The following is a 19,822-nucleotide window of genomic DNA, read 5'->3' on the forward strand; positions in this document are numbered from 1 at the left end:
AGAGGGGAGAGAGGTAATGTCTGAAGTAGTTGGGGATCTTTGATTATGCTGCCTACTTCACTGAGGCAATGAGAAGCACGGACAAGAATCCATGGAAGGGAGGCTGGTTTCCATAATGTGCTTGGCTGTGTCCATAACCCCCATGCAGTTATGTGCAGAGCAGTTGCTATGCCAAGACGTGATACATCCGGATAGGATGCTTTCTGTGGTGCACCAACAAAAATTGATGAGGGTCAGAAGGGAAATGTCAAATCTCTTTAGCCTCCTGAGGAAGTAGAGGTGGTGGTGAGATTCGCTGACTGTGGCATCAATATGGTTGGACCAGGGCCTGGCTGTTGGTGATCGTCATTCCTAGGAAAATGAAGCACTCAACCCTCTTGACCTCAGCATCCTTGGTGTAACCAGACACATGTACACTGCTGTCCTTTCTGAAGTCAACGATCAGCTCTTCCGTTTTGATGACATTGAGGGAGAGGTTGTTTTCATGACACCATATTACTGGACTCTATCTCCTTCCTGTACTCCAACTCATCGTTATTTGAGATATGGCCCAATATAGTGGTGTCCTCTGAAAGCTTGTAGATAGGATTAGAGCAGAATCTGCCACACAGCCACGCGGCATAGGAGCACAATGCTTAACAGTACAGGCGATCCAGGTTCATTTCCCGCCACTGCCTCTAAGGAGTGGGTTTCCCCCCACAGTCCAAACACCTACCAGCGGGTAGGTTAATTGGTCATTGTAAATTGTCCCGTGATTAGGCTTGTGTTAAATTGGGGGTTGATGGGCAGCATGGCTCAAAGGGCCAGAAGGGTCTACCCTGTTCTGTATCTCAGTGGTGCCCAACAAGGACGCAACCTTGTTCAGCACCAGTGTTAAGGATGACCATGGCAAAGGTATTACTGCCTGTCCTTAGTGACTGTTGTCCAATTGCAGAGGGAGCCATTGATTCCAAAGTCATGGAGTTTGATGATGAGTTTGCTTGGAATTATTATGGTATTGATGGCTGAGCTGTAGCCAGCCTGGTGTATTCCAGATGCTCTAGAGATGAGTGTAGGGCCAGTGAGATGCCATCAGCTGTACACCCATTTCAGTTGTAGGTGAATTACACTGGTTCAACATTGTCCCAGAGGTTCGAAGTTCAAAAAGTTCAAAGTACATTTATTACCAAAGTATGTGCACAGTATACAACCTTGAGATTCGTCTCTTGAGAACAGGGGAGGGGAGGGGAGGGGAAGAGAAGGGCTAAGAGGGCAGAATGGGGAATGGAAAAAGAATGAAATCAAACTGCCAGCTGGTCTGGGACTTGATTTTGGACCGGTATTGTCTTTTGGCATCCCTGATAGCTTAATGGAGGTTACCTTGATTTCTTGTAAAGGTAATGATCATCTGAATTGAATGCCACAGTCCTAAACTTCAGTAAGGAGTGGATCTCCCAGTTTATCCATGGGTTCCATTTTGGGAATGCCTGGATGTCCTCTTCAATGCACAGTATTAACACACTTGCTGATAAAGTCCACAATGGGGATGACATACTCATCTAGGCTGTTCAGCATGGCCGACACTTCACCATAACATATTCCAGGTTGGGTGATCGGGAGCTCGCCAGGAATGTCAGGTCTGAGCTCCACAAGGTGTTGATTAGGACACAAACCCTCTGCTTCTAACTTTGTCAGAGTACATCTGGTGAATTGAGAAGCAGGTAAGGCACATTCTGGTCTCCTTCCACGCTGTATGACTCTGTGACTTTATGACTATATGTATTGCTTTGCCTGTTTTTCCTCTGTCTGACAGTTGTCAGAGTATCTTTTGATGACATTTTGTTCAGATCACACACATTCCAACAGGCGGTGTGGTTAACTTCTCAGCACCATCACCCTCAGGTCACACGTTCTATAGGACACTGGGCCACTGAAGTCAAATGGCACTTTCTCTCCCAACCCCTTCGCCCTCTTGCTTCAGAGAGCTAACAAAAAGATCAAGGAGCAAAATGTAAACTGCAGGAAGAGCCCAGCTAGTCTTTCTCCTTCTACAGACACTGCCTGACCTGCTGAGTTCCCCCAGCAGTTTGCTTTTTGGTCTAGATTCCAGCATCAACTCTTGTGCTTTCATGAAAGAGATGACACTGCCTGATGCCGTCTGATTGCTCAACCACATCCCAAATCTGCATTTGGTGCAGGAAGAGTGAGGCAATGGGTTTGCTGGTGCAGGTAATTACTGTAATGATGTTTAATGCTTGCATCAATCATCAGCTGAAGGTAGCAGGGAGACCACAAGACTGATGTGTTGCTCAGCTCACGAGCAATGTGCTGTGCAGGGCATTAATCATCTGGACGTGATCACTGTGCACAGAACAAACACACGTGCCTTGTGGTTTCACTGCCAAATGCCAAGCGCTAAGTACAAATTCTCTCTCCAACCTGGAGTAAAGGGGCAGGGCTGGCCTTGTTAGTTTTAACAACAGTACTAAAAGCATTGGCCATGAATATAAGAATGAAAAGGCATCATACAGTTTATTCTTGTAAATAATATTTATTTGGAATAAAGTTTATTTTTTATTTAAAAAAAAGTGTGGCAGGAGTGGGGCCATTTTCCCAAAGTCATGGAGTCTCCACATCACAACTTCGAGGTGAGATGCACTGTCCCAGAAAAGGAGAGAGATGAGGGACGAGGAGGTCTGAGGGAAGGAGTAGAGTGAGAGAGGTGGAGAATATGGGAGGGTGAGGGCAAAGGGAGGGAGAGCACTGGGGAGGGAGGAGGGAGAATACTGGGGGGAGGTGGGGAATGAGGGATGGAGAGGACTGAGGGAGGTGGGGAATGAAGCAGGGCAAGGATTTGGAGTGAGAAGAGAGGTGTGGAATGAACGAGGTGGAGAGTTGGTGAGGGAGAGGACTGAGAGAGAGGGAGAATGAGGGAACCGAGATCTGAGGAGGGAGAGGACTGAGGGACAGTGAATGTTTGAGCGATGGGCTCCTTTAGCTATCTGAATGCTTTAGCCTGAGCCTCAGGGTAGGAAGTCTACACTCAGGGTCAGTCAACCAGCCTAATGGAGCAGAAGGAATAATCCACATATTTCCACACCCAAGACCACAGCCTCCCCTCCCTTTCCCAGTCTGGATCTCACAGTTCTGCGGTCTTCCAATTCCTCACACACCTCACCCCATTCCTCTCCATCCTACAGCACCCCGCCCTGATATCATACTTTCAGACCAGGGGAACTAGTCCTTGACATAATCCTGACCTCCATTATTGACTGTGTGGAACTTGTGCAGGTCCTCAGTTGCTCCATTTCCCTCCCACATCCCAAAGACTCAAAGGTGTCCAGCACACCAGCAGGCCATTCAGCCCACCACGTCCATGCTGATATTTTCACATTTCTATACTAATCCCATCTGTTTGCTTCAGGTCCCTGTCCTTCGACACCCTGCTCATTCAGTATAAATTCTCTTTAAATATCTCTTAAACATAGTGATTGTATCTGATTCCACCATTTCCTTTGACAATGAGCTCCAGGTCTCAACCACTCTGTGTAAAAAAAAAACTTGCCACTCAGATTCCATTTAAATCTACCTCTCACTTTAAATCAATGTCCTTTGGTTTTTAATAGCCCTACCAAGAGAAAAGCTTCTGACTAGGAGACACAAGAGATTGCAGATGCTGGAATCTGGAGCAACACACAATCTGCTGGAGGGACTCAGTGGGTCAAGCAGTGTCTGTGAGGGGGAAAATGAATTGTCAAGGTTTTGGGTCAAGAGGATAGCTAAAGAAATTTTGACCATATCCTATTTACAACCTTCCATTTTATATTCCTCTGTCAAGTTACCCCTCAGTCTCCTTTTCCCAGGGAGAACAAACTCAGTCTATCCAATCTCCCTCCCCCTAACGAAAGCCCACCAATCCAGGTAACATCCTGATGAATTTCCTTCTCTCTCCAGTCTAAACTCAGCCTCAGAGAATGTTAGAGATCTCTTAGTTTTGACCACCCATTACATGCCCATCCCGATATCCATCTCCTTGACCTTTCTGCCCCGGTGCCTAATTGATCCATATTAGGACCACGCGTTACCTCTCTATGTTCTGACTAGTTATGCAGCTGTCTCCATTATGACAGGCTCTGAGTCACAGGCAGCTGAGGGACAGCTTCGTCAGGGAGATTGAGAGGAACGAGCCTCGGTCGGTCACACTCCACAGCAAGGTCTCAGTTGTCCCATTCTCACTCACTCTCCCACTTGTACTGCACATCATCATTTGGTCCCTTGTTCATACTCTCCCTTGCTGACGATTCCCAGTCCTGTCTTCTCCTGAAACTCACAGTCCTGGTTCCCACAACCACCCGACACTCACCAGAGGCCCTGTTCACACATCTCCGTCCCAATACCTGTAGAGTTCACTGGAAAATTCATTCACTCATGGTGAATGAAAATAGTGTTGCATTATTAATAACATCAATAGCATGGAAAATCTGCCAGCATGGTTCCACAGTGTCCTAAACCTGCTGCATTATTGGAGTTTTACTGTACAAGTTGTCTTCACTGAAAGATTGTCAATTGATTTTTAAATTCCACATTTCCATAGTGTGATATGATCTCGGATCTCTGGATTGTTCCTGAATTTACCTGCTGAGTCACCAACAACCCCCCACCAGCTCAGTGAGAAAGCAGGAAGGGTGGTGGTGGGATTGTCCTCCTTCACTGCTGTCACGTTTCTGCCACTAGAAGATTCCATGGGACAGATTTAAAGGAGCATCTCAAGGCAGATTGAGATTTTTGGGGGGGCTCCAAGCCTGGGGACTGTAGCTGAAGGTGCCGCCAGCAGTGTCAGAGAAACTACATTTAGGGAAGTACACAGCACACAGCAGGTAGAGCTGATGCATACTAGCTCCAAGCAGTCGCGGTTCAATCCAACCCTCCACTGCTATCTATGTGGAGGTTTCATCTTCCCCTTGTAACAGCCTGGGATTTCCTCAGGTCCTCCCATATCCCAAAGACATGCATATTGGTAGGTAAAATACCCACAGTGTGTGGGTGAGGAGTAGGACCTCAGGTTCTCCCCTGTCCCAGACACATGTGGATTGGTAGGTGAACTGGCCAAAGTGTGTAGGTGAGAAGTAGATCCTGCAAGAAGTTGATAAGAATATCAGAAAAATCAAAAAATGGGAGTTGTGTAAATAGGTGGTTCAAAGGTTTACATTAATATCAGAGAATGTATCCAGCATACAACCTGAAATTCTTACTCTTCACAGACATCCACAGAACAAGAACCCCATAGAATGAATGACAGAAACATCAAAGCCCCATCCCCCACACAAGATGATGGCTGATGGTCAGCATGAACAGTTTGGGCCAAAGGGCCTGTTTCTGTGCTGTGAGATGCTGTGGCTTGGGGACTGGAAGAGTGGATTAACTGAGGGCAGGACATGTCTGTATTCAGGGGTTGGTGCACTTTAGTGAATTGGTCTGTGTTTGGGTCCACTTTGACTGAACGTCTGATTGTCCCACCTCATTTCCTGCTGTGTCTTTTTTCCAGATTGCAGTAACTCATTGGGCAATGATATTCTCCTCCTCTCCGCTCAGATTTTTCAGCTGTTCCCATTCACTCTGCGTCCTCTGGTCACCTACCCTTCTGGGAACAACCTCATCCCATTATCTCCACCAAAACCCTTGGTGATTTTGAACACATTCATTCAATCTCCCCTTAACCTTTCCTGCTTGGAGAAAAAAGCCCACCTCTCCGATCTCTCCAGAGCTGAAGGCCCTCAGTCTTGGGGAACGTTTGCAGTGAATACGCTCCCACCCACTCCCGCAACTCTTCTAGACTTTGCCCAGAACAGGTGACAATCCATCCTAGGTTGAGGTTGATTTCACCCCATTAGGTTACAAGGAAATTTTTCCACATTGACATTTTCAAATCGGTAATGAAATTGGCCTCATGCATCAGTGGGAAACCTGAGAGAATGTTCTGGAAGATAGTCTTCTGCTTAAACAGCAGACAGCTTAGGCTATTTACTTCATATCCAACACCGGGTATCAAGATAAAGTCCAATCCAAACAATAGTTTGTTCGATCACAAGTTGATACTGAAGGAGATTGACTAATACAAAGAGGATGAGCTGAACAGGAGTGGTTGGGATATCCTGATGAAGGCTCTCAACACAAAACCTCAGTTTACACCCTTCACCTCCACAGATGGTTCTCTGTCCGCTGAGTTCTTGCAGCACTTGCTGTTTGCTCCGTACTCCAGCATCTGCAGTCTTCTGTTTTCAGAGCCTGTAGTACAGATGTGCTTTGACAGAGATGAGGATTATTAGTGGAGTGCTTGATGCTGGTCTCCTAGAGCTGAGAGGTCACATCCTCAAGCACCACAGGGACTCCGTAATGTGCCTTCCACGGCCTGGGAGTGTCAGGTTGTGGAGACGTCTCTCAAATTCTTTTTGGTTATGAAGAGTTCATGCAAACCTTAAGCATCCCCTGTCAAGAGGGAGGGGTATCCCATGGCAGTGGTGAGTCACAGGGAATGGGGAGACAGAGGCTGTCATAGTAAACAATCAGAAGGTCTGTGCAGGAATATTAACCTCCTCTGACAATGCAGAGTCCAATTTTGCAGTGAACAGAGATTCCTCGGACCGTAAAGGACCCCTCACCCAGTGAACAGACAGCACAGCACCCAAGAGGGTGAAACTAGCTTGGCCACAGATTGGTTGTGTTCAGTCCTGGTCACCACACTATGGGAAGTGTGTGACTGTGCTGGAGAGGGTGCAGTGGAGATTCACCAGACTGTAGCCCGGATTCAGCATTGATTGAATGACGGAGCAGACTTGACGCTCTGAATGGCCGAATTCTGCTCCTGTGTCTTATGTCTTTTAGTAACAAGGAGAGATTGGATGTGCTGGGTTTGTTTTCCCCGGGGTGAAGGAGGCTGAGGAGGTATGCAAAATTATGAGGGGGTTGGATACGGTAGATAGTAGGGATATTTTTCCTACAGTGGTGAGTCCAAATCAAGCTGGCACAGGTTTAAGGTGAGAGGTATGAGATGTCGAGGGGATCTGGGGGGAGGAAAGCATGTTTTCACACAGTGGATGGCTGAAGTTGGGTGCCCTGCCTGAAGAAGTGGTGGAGGCAGAGAGACTCTCAACATTTGGACAAGCACTTGAATTGGCAAAGTATGGGAAGCTGCAGTCCTAATATGGGTAAGTTGGATTGGAGTAGATGGATACTGTGGCCAGCATGAACACAACAGGTTAAAGTGCTGAACAGCTACAGCTCTATAAGAGGGATTTCAGGCATAGGCCCTGCACCTGAACAAAACAACTGACACTACATTGAATTTTCCAGTCTCAGTAACCCATTCCCCGTGTTTCACCCCCATTCCCACCTGTCCACTCGGGTCTCGCTCTGCTTGTTCATCTTTCCCATTTACATCTCCTCTCCACCCACACACTTATCCATCTGGGCCCTGTCCCCTGGCCCACTCTTCCAACCTTTCCCCCACCACTCCATCTGTTCATCATCCCCCTCCACCTATCACTTGCCTCATGTTCCCTTCACCTCTTTAAACTGACTACCGCCTCCCGACACCGATTCAGGGTCTAGACCCTAAATGTTGACCACTCCCTCTGGCACCACAGACACTGTCTGACCCAATGAATTCCTCCATGAGTTTGGTTTTGCTGCATATGATACATGCCGATCTTCCTGCCCAAGCTCTCAACTCGAACACACCCTGAAGTCCAAGTAAATCTGCAAAAGAACAATTCAGAGCAATCGAGATACGCCTTCATTTCTCATGAACGTGCTATATTTACTGCAGTTAATGCTCTACAATTGCCGTTTGTGATACCATTGGATACATACATTGAGGAGTTATGATGTAGTTGTACAGGAGACTATGTTCAATTTTGGTTGCTCTGCTATAGGAAAGATGTCATTAAATGGAGAAAATTGCAGAAAAGGTTTACAAGGATGTTGTCAAAAATTGAGGATGAGCTTATAGAGAGAAGTTGGACAGAAAGAAGTTGTACTGGCCAGGATTTCATTCCTTAGAGCATAGCAGACTGAGAGGTGATCTATAGAGGTGTATAAAATCAGAGAGGCATAGACAGGGTGAATGCACTTGTCCTTTCTCCCCCAGAATTGTGGAATCAAGAAGGTTGAAGATTAGAAATCTAAGATTTAATAGGAGCTTGAGAGACTGTACCCATGTGGAAAGAGCAGTCAGAAGAAGTGGTTAAGCCAGATACAATAACAACAACACCATATAAAGGACATTTGAATAGGTGCATGGATTGGAAAGGTTTAAAAGGTTATGGACAAACACTGGCCAATCGGACTAGCTTTGATGGAGCATTGTGACCAGCATGGAGCAGTTGAGCCAAAGGGTCTGACTAGAAACATCTACCAGAAACAGCAGATTAATGAAAGCTTTAAGTTAAAAGACCAGATTTCACAGAGTATTCTGGGTTAGGTAAACAGAGAGCTGATTGAGGAGGTGAAGATGAGTTGATGGGGTGAAGGGCAATGTATTTCCTCCGAGGCAGTGAGTCCAGAACCTGACCACTTGGTTAACGTCAGGACTTTATGAAATCAGTTGTGGAAAAATGCATCTCCACAAAATCATTTTGAGTCTTCCCCAATCAGAAGCATTGGATAAACCAAGAGGACCACAATCTGCTGAGGGTCAGATCAGTGGCATTCAGGTCTGGTGACCAAGTAAAATGCAAGAGGTCCCGGTATAACCTCCGGAAAGCTGTCTTACATGCAAAGTGGTAATTCTGGACCAAACTGGAATCACAGGAGAATGCTCGACAACTGTGGCAGAGCTTAAAGGTTATCACCTCCTACAAAATGAAATTAAGTGACATGTGGCAAAGAGGTTTCACTCCCAGATGAACACAGTTCCTTCTATGCTTGCTTTGACTGTTAAAACATGGAGGAACTGTCGCAAACTCTGACAGACCCGATGAACCTGTGATTTCAGTCTCTGAGGCTGATGTGAGAGCATTCTTCAGGAAGGTGAACCCATGGAAAGCATCTGGCCCAGAAGTGATACCTGGCCAAGTACTAGAGACCTGTGCTGATCGACTGAGTGGAGCGTTCACTGAAATCTTTAATCTCTCACTTCAGCAGTCTGAGGTATCCAACTGCTTCAAACAGGCTTCAGTTATGCCAATGCCCAAGAAGAATGTGGTAACCTGCCACAGCGATCATCAGCAAGTAGCACTTATGCCCACAGTGATGAAGTGCTTTGACACGTTGGTGATGAAACATATCAACTCCTGCCTGAGATGCTACTTGGATCCACTCCATTTTGCCTATCGTCACACATCTACAGCAGATGTCATTTCATTGGCTGTTCTCTCAAACCTGGAACATGGGGACAGTGAAGATGTATATGTCAGGATGCTCTTCATTGACTACAGTTCGGCATGCAATACTATCATTCCCTCAAAACTGATCAATAAGCTCCAATCCCTAGACCTTAGTATCTCCTTGTGTAACTGGATCCTTGATTTCCTCACTTGCAGACCCCAGTCAGTTCACACTGGTAACATCTCCTCCACAATCTCCATCAGTACAGGTGCACCACAAGGCAGTGTGCTCAGCCCTTTGCTCTACCTGGTTTCTACTTATGATTGGGAGACCAAGCACAACTCCAATGCCATATGGAAGTTTGCTGATGACGCTATTGTCGTCGACTAAATCAAAGGTGGTGACAAATCAGCATATAGGCAAGAGAATGGTGCCACACAATAACCTCTCACTCCAAGTCTGCAAAACCAAAGAGCTGACTACAGGAGGAGGAAACTGGATGTCCATGAGCCAGTCCTCATCAGGGGATCAGAGACAGAGAAGGTCAGCAACTTTAAATTCCTCAACGATCATCATTTCAGAGGATCTGTCCTGGGTCCGACACGTGAGTTCCATTACAAAGAAAGCACGGCAGCACCTCTACTTTCTCAGAAGTTTGCTAAGATTCTGAATGACATCTAAAACTTTGACAAGTTTCTATAGATGCACGGTAGTACACTGACTGCTTGCATCGAGCCTGGTATGGAGGCATCAATGCCCTTGATCGGAAAATCCTACAAAAAGTAGCTGATACGGCCCAGTCCATCACAGGTAAAGCCCTCCCACCATTGAGCACATTTACAGGGAGCGTTGTCGCAAGAAAGCAGCATCCATTATCAATGTCCCCCATTATCCAGACCATTCTCTCTTCTTGCTGCTACCATCAGGAAGGAGGTACAGGAGCCTCAGGACCCACACCTCCAGGTTCAGGAACAGTTATTACCCTCCACCATCACACTCTTGAACCAGAGATGATAACTTCACTCACCCCATCACTGAACTGTTCCCACAGTCTATGGACTCACTTTCAAGGACTCTTCATCTCATATTCTCAATATTTATTGCTTATTTGTTAATTATAATTTTTTTTCTTTTTTTGCATTTTCACAGTTTGTTGTCTTTTACACTCTGGTTGTCCTTCCTGTTGGGTGTGGTCTTTCATTGATTCTATTATGGTTCCTTGTACTTACTTTGAATACCTGCAAAAAAATGAATCTCAGGGTGATATATGGTGGCATACACGTAATTTCATAATGAATTTATTTTGAACTTTGAGAAGCTCCCTCTTGCTCCTAGGGAAACGCGAGTCCAGGGTTTCTGCTCCAATGGATCTGTGGGAAATGTCGGAGATTTTCAAGGGAGGTTGTTGATTCTTGAGGAAGTGGGTTGTGTTGGAAAATGGTGGTCAGGGTCAGTGAGATGGGTGAGGAGGGTAGGGAGAGCATAGGGCAATTAGGTTGGGTGAGGGTTGGGGCTGGTGGGGAGGACGGGAGGAGGACAGGAGAAAGTGAAGGTGGGAGAGGTGCCAGAACCGTGTTGGATGGGAGTCCAGTGGATGAATAGAGAAACTGCTGGAGCTTTATTGGGTGAGATAACGTAGGAGGGAGGGATAAAACCCCTGTATCCATTACAGTTTTTTCTGTACTCTTACTTCTTTACCTCATTCTGCCTCAGTGTGTAATAAATTGATCTGTATAAACAGTATGGAAGAGAAGCTCCTCACTGCATCTTGGTACATGTGGCAATAACAAACAAACTTCAGCCACATCTAATGGAGCAGCAGGCTCTGTGTGCTGAATGGCCTCTTCCTGTCCCTCTGCAGCTTGACCACCACATGCTCAGGTTTGGGCTTTGGGCTTTAATCCGTAGCTGAGTGATGGGGGTTCTGCCTCCGACCATTAACCCTGGATCAGCTTGAGACGTTTCATGTACATTTTGCCAACAAGGTGCAGTGAAGATTTGGTCGACCCACTTCACAGAGCTGAGGACAATACCCCGGTTGGATTCTGATTCAGGACTCTGGGGTAGGTGGGGGGGGGGTCACCCTGACAGAGGAGATGCTAAACCAGAACCAATCAGGGAGATAGAACTATTGAAGGACTATTCCCAGAGGGAGAAGGGGAGTTTCTCTGGGTCCCTGAAGTGAGCCCTGAAACAGGTTGCGTGCTCATTGTCACATTGCTAGGTGTGGGATCTTGCTGTGCATCACGGAGAGTCCAGCGCTGGCTTGAAGCTCCGTGCAGTGCCTAGGTATGGCCAAGAGCAGCATGAAGGCAAGGGCCTTCTTCCTCCCCTGTACATGGGCTCCGAGTGGTGGAAAGGGGAAAGGAGAGTCCAGGCAGCTGGGCCTCACTGCTCTGGTTTTGGCCCTGAGGCTGAGGACACTTCTGAACCTGACCAGGTTTTTGAAGGAACTGCAGTTTACAAACCATGGGTAGCTGTCTCCTAGGGAAGTGGTCGCTTGCCAGGGAAATTACCCTCAACTGGGGAGTTAGAGGAGGTCTGCAAGAGAAGGGATGATAATGCATCTGTCTGTCTGTGGCCCAGCCGTCCCTCTCTGCCCCCAGACACTACCTCACTCCAGCCACAAGACTGACCCCAAAACCGAACTCCAGACTCTCCAATCCCTGTAAGGAGGAGCTCAGTGTCAGCAAAACAGAAGATAAACAAACCTCAGCCTGTGGCCACTCTCTCTGTCCGGGTTTCCATTTCTCAATCCAGACTCTGAACTGGAATGACTGGGCGTAGGTGGGGAGTGTCACCAACCCTTCTGTCCCCAGGTGGCTGTTCAGAGCACCAAAGATAGACGTGGATTTCGACAGAGTTTTGTGGGACCTCAGCATGTCCCAAAGCTCCTAGTCCTAGCATCGTGGAGTCAGCACATAAACAGGCCCTTCAGACCAACATGTCAATGCTGACCTTTTTGCTCATCTCATCTGCACTAATCTCATTTGCCCATATTAGGACTGTATCCTTCTCTACCTTGCTTATTTAAGTGTTTGTCTAAATGCCTCTCAAACATAATGATTGCATTCGGTCCCACTACATTCTCTGGCAGTGTGTTCTAGACATCAATCATTTTCTATGCAAAGAACAACACTCTTCAGAATCCCATTAAAACTCTTGGTTCTCACCTTAAAACTCTTCCCACTTACTCAAAGGTTCAATGGTTGAATTTATTGTCAGAGAAATGTATACAATATACATCCTGAAATGCTTTTTCTTCACAAACATCCACAAAAACAGAGAAGTGCCCCAAAGAATGAACGACAGTTAAACATGAGAACCCCAAAGTCCACCCCCAGTTCCCCCCTCCTGCGTGTAAGCGGCAGCAAACAATCCCCCCTCCCCCTCCGACAAAACAAAAAGCGCACCTGCTACCGAGCACAAGCGTGTGCTAAGCGATAGCAAAGACACAGACCAATGTTACCCCAAAGGCTTCGCATTTCATCTGACATTCGACAAACCACAGGTTCGCTCTCTCCCTGGCAAGGGAGAGAAAGTATCCCTCATTTTCACAGCGAGCGGGAGACATAACAACCACCCGCTGGTTTACAATGTTAAAAGTCCATTTTGTCACTTTTCTCAAGCTCTGTGTCCAAAGATCGCAAACACCTCGGGTCTTCGGGCCCACAGTGAAAGATTTCCTGGCCTCCCCAACGACACACGAGTCTCCTGCCGTGACACCGACCCTCGATCCGCCCATCTCCAGACCCCCGAGATCTTAGACTTCCGAACATGATTGAGACACTCAGGCCAAATCCTTGGCATGTCGAATAACGGCCAGTTGTGGAACCCCGAGAACGGGTCCCATTCCCGCAAAGAACCGAAGCCTGCGTGTAACTCCAGGTCAGGGTCTTCAAAAGAACCCTGGAAGGGAAAAATAAAGGTATTAAAGGTGGAAATAGAGCTGTTTCCGAAGATGCAAGCAAAAGAGTCGCTGTTAGGCGCCAGTATCCCTCCTAAGCTCCGCCTTATTGTGATATATGCCATGGGAAAAGATTTTGACTAGCTACATACCCGATCGTCTTGTAATCTTGCATACTTCTGTCAGATCGCACCTCAACCTCCTCTGCTCCATTGAGGAATCACTAGCCCGTTTGGTCTTTCAATGCCAAGGTGTGTTTTTCACCAACACCTCCCTTCCCAATTCCCACAAGCACTGAACCGCAACAACCCCTCAAGTCGAGCCTTGAACATTCCTATTGAACCAACATCCCCTGAAGAGAGAGAATTCCAAATCCTCCAGCTCCTAGTGGAAAAGTTCCTCCTCTTCCCGCTCCTGAATCTCTCAGCCCTCATCCTGAAGTCTCACCATACTTGAGGGGCTGACACTGTGTGGTAGACAGGGCAGCAGACCTGTGCACAAACCAGATCTCACCTGTGACACTGTTATAGTTTGGTAGACAGGGCAGATGACCTGTGTACAGCCAGATTGCACAAACCAGATCTCACCTGTGACACTGGTGCGATCACCAGTGTTGTCTCTAACCTTGTTGGCTGATGGATTGCTATTGGCCAGGAAGGTGGTTTGCACTGGGTCACTACGTCCTTGCACCATGTATTTGGGAAAGCTCCTGTCATTCTTCACTATTTGAGGGAAAGAAAACCAAAACGGAAAAGTGATATTTTGGTTACACAGGATATTGGTAGGACCACATCAAGAGAACAAAGTCCAGTATTTGGCTCCTTAAGGAGAACCTCCATCTGCCGGAAGCAGCTCAGACAAAGTTTACTAGACTAGTACTTGGAGTGTAAGGGGTCCTAAATGAAACGTAAAATACTAAAGCTGGCTTGTCACGGTAGGTGTGGAAAGCATGTTTCCTCTGATGGGAGAATCTAAGAACAAGAGACAAAATTAACAGGGAAACACACACAAGATGCTGGAGGAACTCAGCAGGTCAGGCAGCCATTGGGATGAGTTGCAGTGCAATCAAAGCAAAAAATATCAAATACTGGTCTTAAGATGTTATACTTAAATGTACGCAGCATAAGGAATAAGGTGGATGATCTTGTCGTACAGCTGCAGATTGGCAGGTATGATATTGTGGCCATCACTGAGACCTGGCTAAAGGATGCATGTCTGTGGTAGCTGAACATCCAAGGATACACGGTGTATCGGAAGGATAGGCAGGTAGTCAGAGGGGGAGGCATGGCTTTATTGGTAAGAAATGATATTAAATCATTAGAAAGAGGTGACATAGGATTGGAAGGTGTAGAATCTTTATGGGTTGAGCTAAGAAATTGCGGGGGGTAAAAAGACCCTGATGGCAGTTATATACAGGACTCCCAACAGCTGCAGGGATGTGGACTACAAATTACAACAGGAAATAGAAAAGGCTTTTCAGAAGGGCAGTGTTATGATAATTGTGGGGTATTTTAACATGCGAGTGGATTGGGAAAATCAGGTCAGCACTGGATCTCAAGAGAGAGAATTTGTAGAATGTCTGGGAGATGGCTTTTTAGAACAGCTTGTTGTTGAGCCCACTAGGGGATCGGCTGTACTGGATTGGGTATTGTGTAATGAACCGGAGGTGATTGGAGAGATTGAGGTGAAGGAACCCTTAGGAGGCAGTGATCATAACATGATTGAGTTCACTGTGAAATTTGAGAAAAAGAAGCTGAAATCCGATGTGACGGTATTTCAGTGGAGTGAAGGAAATTACAGTGGCATGAGAGAGGAACCGGCCAAAGCTGACTGGAAAGGGATACTAGCGGGAAGGATGGCAGAGCAGCAGTGGCTGGAGTTTATGCAAGAAGTGAGGAAGGTGCAAGACATATATTCCAAAAAAGAAGAAATTTTCGAATAGAAAAAGGATGCAACCGTGGCTGACAAGAGAAGTCAAAGCCAAAGTTAAAGCAAAGGAGAGGGCATACAAGGAAGCAAAATTTAGTGGGAAGACAGAGGATTGGGAACTTTTTAAAAGCTTACAAAAGGAAACTAAGAAGATCATTAAGAGGGAAAAGATAAACTATGAAAAGAAGCTAGCAAATAATATTAAAGAGGATACTAAAAGCTTTTTCAAGTATATAAAGAGAAAAAGACAGGTGAGAGTAGATATAGGACCGATAGAAAATGATGCTGGAGAAATTGTAATGGGAGATAAGGAGATGGCGGAGGAACTGAACGAGTATTTTGCATCAGTCTTCACTGAGGAAGACATCAGCAGTATACCAGACACTCAAGGGTGTCAGGGAAGGGAAGTGTGCGCAGTCACAATTACGACAGAGAAAGTACTCAGGAAGCTGAATAGGCTAAAGGTCGATAAATCTCCTGGACCAGATGGAATGCAGCCTCGTGTTCTGAAGGAAGTAGCTGTGGAGATTGCGGAGGCATTAGTGATGATCTTTCAAAAGTCGATAGATTCTGGCATGGTTCCGGAGGACTGGAAGATTGCAAATGTCCCTCCGCTATTTAAGAAGGGGGCAAAGAAGCAAAAAGGAAGTTATAGACCAGTTAGCTTGACATTAGTGGTTGGGAAGTTGTTGGAGTTGATTGTCAAGAATGAGATTATGGAGTATCTGGGGGCATATGACAAGATAGGCAGAACTCAGCATGGATTCCTTAAAGGAAAATCCTGCCTGACCAACCTGTTGTAATATTTTGAGGAAATACAAGTAGGCTAGACAAGGGAGATGCAGTGTATGTTGTATATTTGGATTTTCAGAAGGCCTTTGACAAGGTGCCACACATGAGGCTACTTAACAAGATAAGAGTCCATGGAATTACAGGAAAGTTACATACGTGGATAGAGCGTTGGCTGATTGGCAGGAAACAGAGAGTGGGAATAAAGGGATCCTATTCTGGTTGGCTGCCGGTTACCAGTGGTGTTCCACAGGGATCAGTGTCGGGGCCGCTTCTTTTTACGTTGTACATCAACGATTTGGATTATGGAATAGATGGCTTTGTGGCTAAGTTTGCTGATGATACGAAGATAGGTGGAGGGGCCGGTAGTGCTGAGGAAACAGAGAGTCTGCAGAGAGACTTGGATAGATTGGAAGAATGGGCAAAGAAGTGGCAAATGAAGTACAATATCAGAAAGTGTATGGTTATGCACTTTGGCAGAAGAAATAAACAGGCAGACTATTATTTAAATGGGGAGAGAATTCAAAGATCTGACATACAACGGGACTTGGGAGTCCTCATGCAGGATACCCTTAAGGTTAACCTCCAGGTTGAGTCGGTGGTGAAGAGGGCGAATGCAATGTTGGCATTCATTTCTAGAGGAATAGAGCATAGGAGCAGGGATGTGATGTTGAGGCTCTATAAGGCACTGGTAAGACCTCACTTGGAGTACTGTGGGCAGTTTTTGGCTCCTTGTTTAATAAAGGATGTGCTGACGTTGGAGAGGGTTCAGAGAAGATTCAGTAGAATGATTCCGGGAATGAGAGGGTTAACATATGAGGAACGTTTGTCCGCTCTTGGACTGTATTCCTTGGAGTTTAGAAGAATGAGGGGGGACCTCATAGAAACATTTCGAAGTTGAAAGGCATGGACAGAGTGAATGTGGTAAAATTGTTTCCCATGGTGGGGGAGTCTAGTACAAGAGGGCATGACTTAAGGATTGAAGGGCGCCATTCAGAACAGAGATGCGAAGAAATTTTTTTAGCCAGAGGGTGGTGAATCTATGGAATTCGTTGCCACGGGCAGCAGTGGAGGCCAAGTCATTGGGTGTATTTAAGGCAGAGATTGATAGGTATCTGAGTAGCCAGGGCATCAAGGGTTATAGTGAGAAGGCAGGGGAGCGGGACTAAATGGGAGAATGGATCAGCTCATGATAAAATGGCGGAGCAGACCCGATGGGCCGAATGGCCAACTTCTGCTCCTTTGTCTTATGGTCTTCATAGTCTAAATGAATAAACAGTCGACATTTCGGGCCAAGACCTTTCTTCAGGACTGAGCAGGAAGGGGGAAGATGCCAGAATATAAAGGTGGGGGAGGGGAAGGAGGACTAGCTAGAAGATGATTGGTGCAGCCAGGTGGGTGGGGAAGGTCAAGAGCTGAAGAAGGAGGAAGCTGACTGGAGAGGAGACTGGACCATGGGAGAAAGGGAAGGAGGAGAGGCACCAGAGGAGGTGATAGGCAGATGAGAAGAAAGTTAACAGGTCACACATTTAAGATGAAAGCGACTGAAACTTTTTGGTTCAGGGGCAGTTAGTCTTTTGGAATCTGGAACACCGCTATCCAAAGGGCAGAGGAAGCAGAGTGCTGGTATATCTTTGAAAGATTCTTGCTACCATCTGGATTAACCTCTGGTCAGGCTGGATCTGGAGCACTGCATTTAATTCTTATAGGAAGGACCTGGGGGCTTTTGAGAAGGCTCGGCAGAAATCTAGCAGGATTCTGCCTAGATTAGAGGGCACGTGCTTTGAGGAGAGATTGGACAAATATGTATTAGTTTCTCTGGAGCCTCAGAAGCTGAAGGGAAGACCTGAAGAGGTTTATAAAATAATGAGAGGCATAGATAGATATCTTTTCCCCAAGGCCAAATGTCTAATTATAGAGGGCATGAACTTAAGGTGAGAGGGGAGGGGGAAATGTTCAGAGGAGATGAAACAAGATTTTTACACAGACTGGTGGGTGCCTGGAATGTGGAGACACGGGTGGCAGTGGATGCAAATACATTAGAAGTGTTTAAGAAATTCTTATGTAGGCACATGAATGCAATAATAGCAATAATTTATTTATAGAGCTCTTTTCATACAGACGATGTAGTTCAAAGTGTTTTACAATGGGATAAAGTGCAAACATGAAAATAAAAGACAAGAAGATGTTAGTTAAAAGCAAGTTTCAATAAATAGGTTTTGAGCTGGTGTTTAAAAGTATCAACTGAGTCTGCATCCTTTATAATTTTAGGTATTCAAATTCAGAGATTAGGAGCGTAATCAAAAAAATTGACCTGCCAGTTATCTTTTGAAGAGATTGTTTAAAGAGAGCAGTGGAAGAAGACCTGAGACCTCGATCAGGATTATAAAACAAAAGCGATTCTGTGATGTACTCTAGTCCCAGACCATTGAGAGCTTTAAAAACAAGAGAACTTCAAAATCAATTCTAAAAGATACAGGAAGACAATGCAGAGTAGCTAGGATCGGAGTGATATGCTCTCTCATCCTGGTTTTAATTAAAAGTCTAGTTGCGGAGTAGTGAATGAGTTGAAGTTTGTCAAGAGTTTGCTTCAGTAGGCCAGTACAAAAGAGGATTGCAGTCATCTAGTCAAATCAATATAAAGATCCGAGTTAGTTTTTCAGCATCATATGTGACAGAAATGGACAGACCTTTGCAATATTTCTAAAGCGTAGAAATGCCCCTGTTTACTTTTCTTTGTGTGTGATTTAAAACTCAAATCTGAATCAAGGATAACACCGAGGCTTGTTACTTCTGATTATACAAGGGGAGCCAAGTTCCCTAGTTTATCTCCTTTGGCTTTGAGTCCAACCAAAAGTATTTCAGTTTTATCTTCATTTAGTTTTAGGAAATTATTGCTCATCCATTTGTTTATTGCTGTCATACCAGAAGTCAGAGAAGATAGAGTGTTAATCATTAGGCTCAACCGAGATATACAATTGTGTATCATCTGCATAATTGTGGAAATGAAGTTTACGCTCTTGAATGATGCCTCCTAAGCAGAGCATGTGTAAGGAGACGAATGGGGGACCAAGACAGTTTCCCTGAGGAACACCAAAAGGTACATCGTATCTCTTAGAAAACTGGCCTCCAAAACAGACAAAAATTTTCTCTCTGAGACGCATAAACAAAACCAATTAAGGGCATTACCCGAGAGGTCAAGCCAGCTCTCAAGGTGATCTGCGAGAATGTGATCAATTATGTCGAAGGCAGCTCCCTAGATCTAGAGGAATTAGAACTGAGACTCTGTTGGCATCAGTGCTGGGCCTAAGATTGCTAACGATTTTGCAAGGGTTGTCTTCATTTTGTGGTTTGCTCTAAAACCTGACCAAAGCTTTTTCAGAAAGTTGTTGAATTGGTTAAAAATGAATTTCTGAAGATTCTTGCCCAGGAAGGGAAGATTTGATGTCGGCCTGTAGTTTAGCTAGTACCTCGTCATAAGGGTTTGGCTTTTTAAGTAGGGGTCACACTTTTGAAGTCATCTGGAAAATCTCCAGTTTCAAGGGATTTGTTAGTAATTTTCCGAACAGAACTGAAAACATTATTACATGAGTCCTTAAAAAGTATGGTAGGGACAGGATCGAGACAGCAATAGACTCTTTGTTACAATCTGAATCAGAAATACTTGTAAATTCTGGCACGGTTGCTGTCTTGTTACAAGGTTGGCGTTAGAGGTTGCCAGTATTTGTAGCTATACTCTCCCTAATGGAAGTAATTAGGTTGATAAAAAAAATGTGAATGTGGAGAGAACGGAGGAATTATGGACGTGTAGGCAGAAAGGACAAGTTTAGCTACGCATTTAATCAATAGCATGACTAACTTAAAACATCATGTTCCTGTCCTGTACTGTGCTTT

General features: G+C 45.6%; 1 protein-coding gene across 3 annotated transcripts in view; it reads right to left on the minus strand.

Moving 5' to 3' along the window:
• Window positions 1–12,699: 12,699 nt before the first annotated feature.
• LOC134345763 (cyclin-dependent kinase-like 2) overlaps window positions 12,700–19,822 on the minus strand; it is a 72,844-nt gene continuing 65,721 nt past the window's right edge. For all 3 annotated transcript variants that reach the window (XM_063046940.1, XM_063046941.1, XM_063046943.1), the window contains 2 exons: window positions 13,798–13,932; window positions 12,700–13,212 (listed from right to left, as the gene is read on the minus strand). In XM_063046940.1, coding sequence (XP_062903010.1) covers window positions 13,202–13,212; window positions 13,798–13,932 — 146 coding nt within the window. In that variant the 3' untranslated portion in view covers window positions 12,700–13,201. The remainder of the gene's footprint in view (window positions 13,213–13,797; window positions 13,933–19,822) is intronic.

This window comes from Mobula hypostoma, chromosome 4 (genome assembly GCF_963921235.1).
Source record: "Mobula hypostoma chromosome 4, sMobHyp1.1, whole genome shotgun sequence".
NCBI classification, from domain to species: Eukaryota; Metazoa; Chordata; class Chondrichthyes; order Myliobatiformes; family Myliobatidae; genus Mobula; species Mobula hypostoma.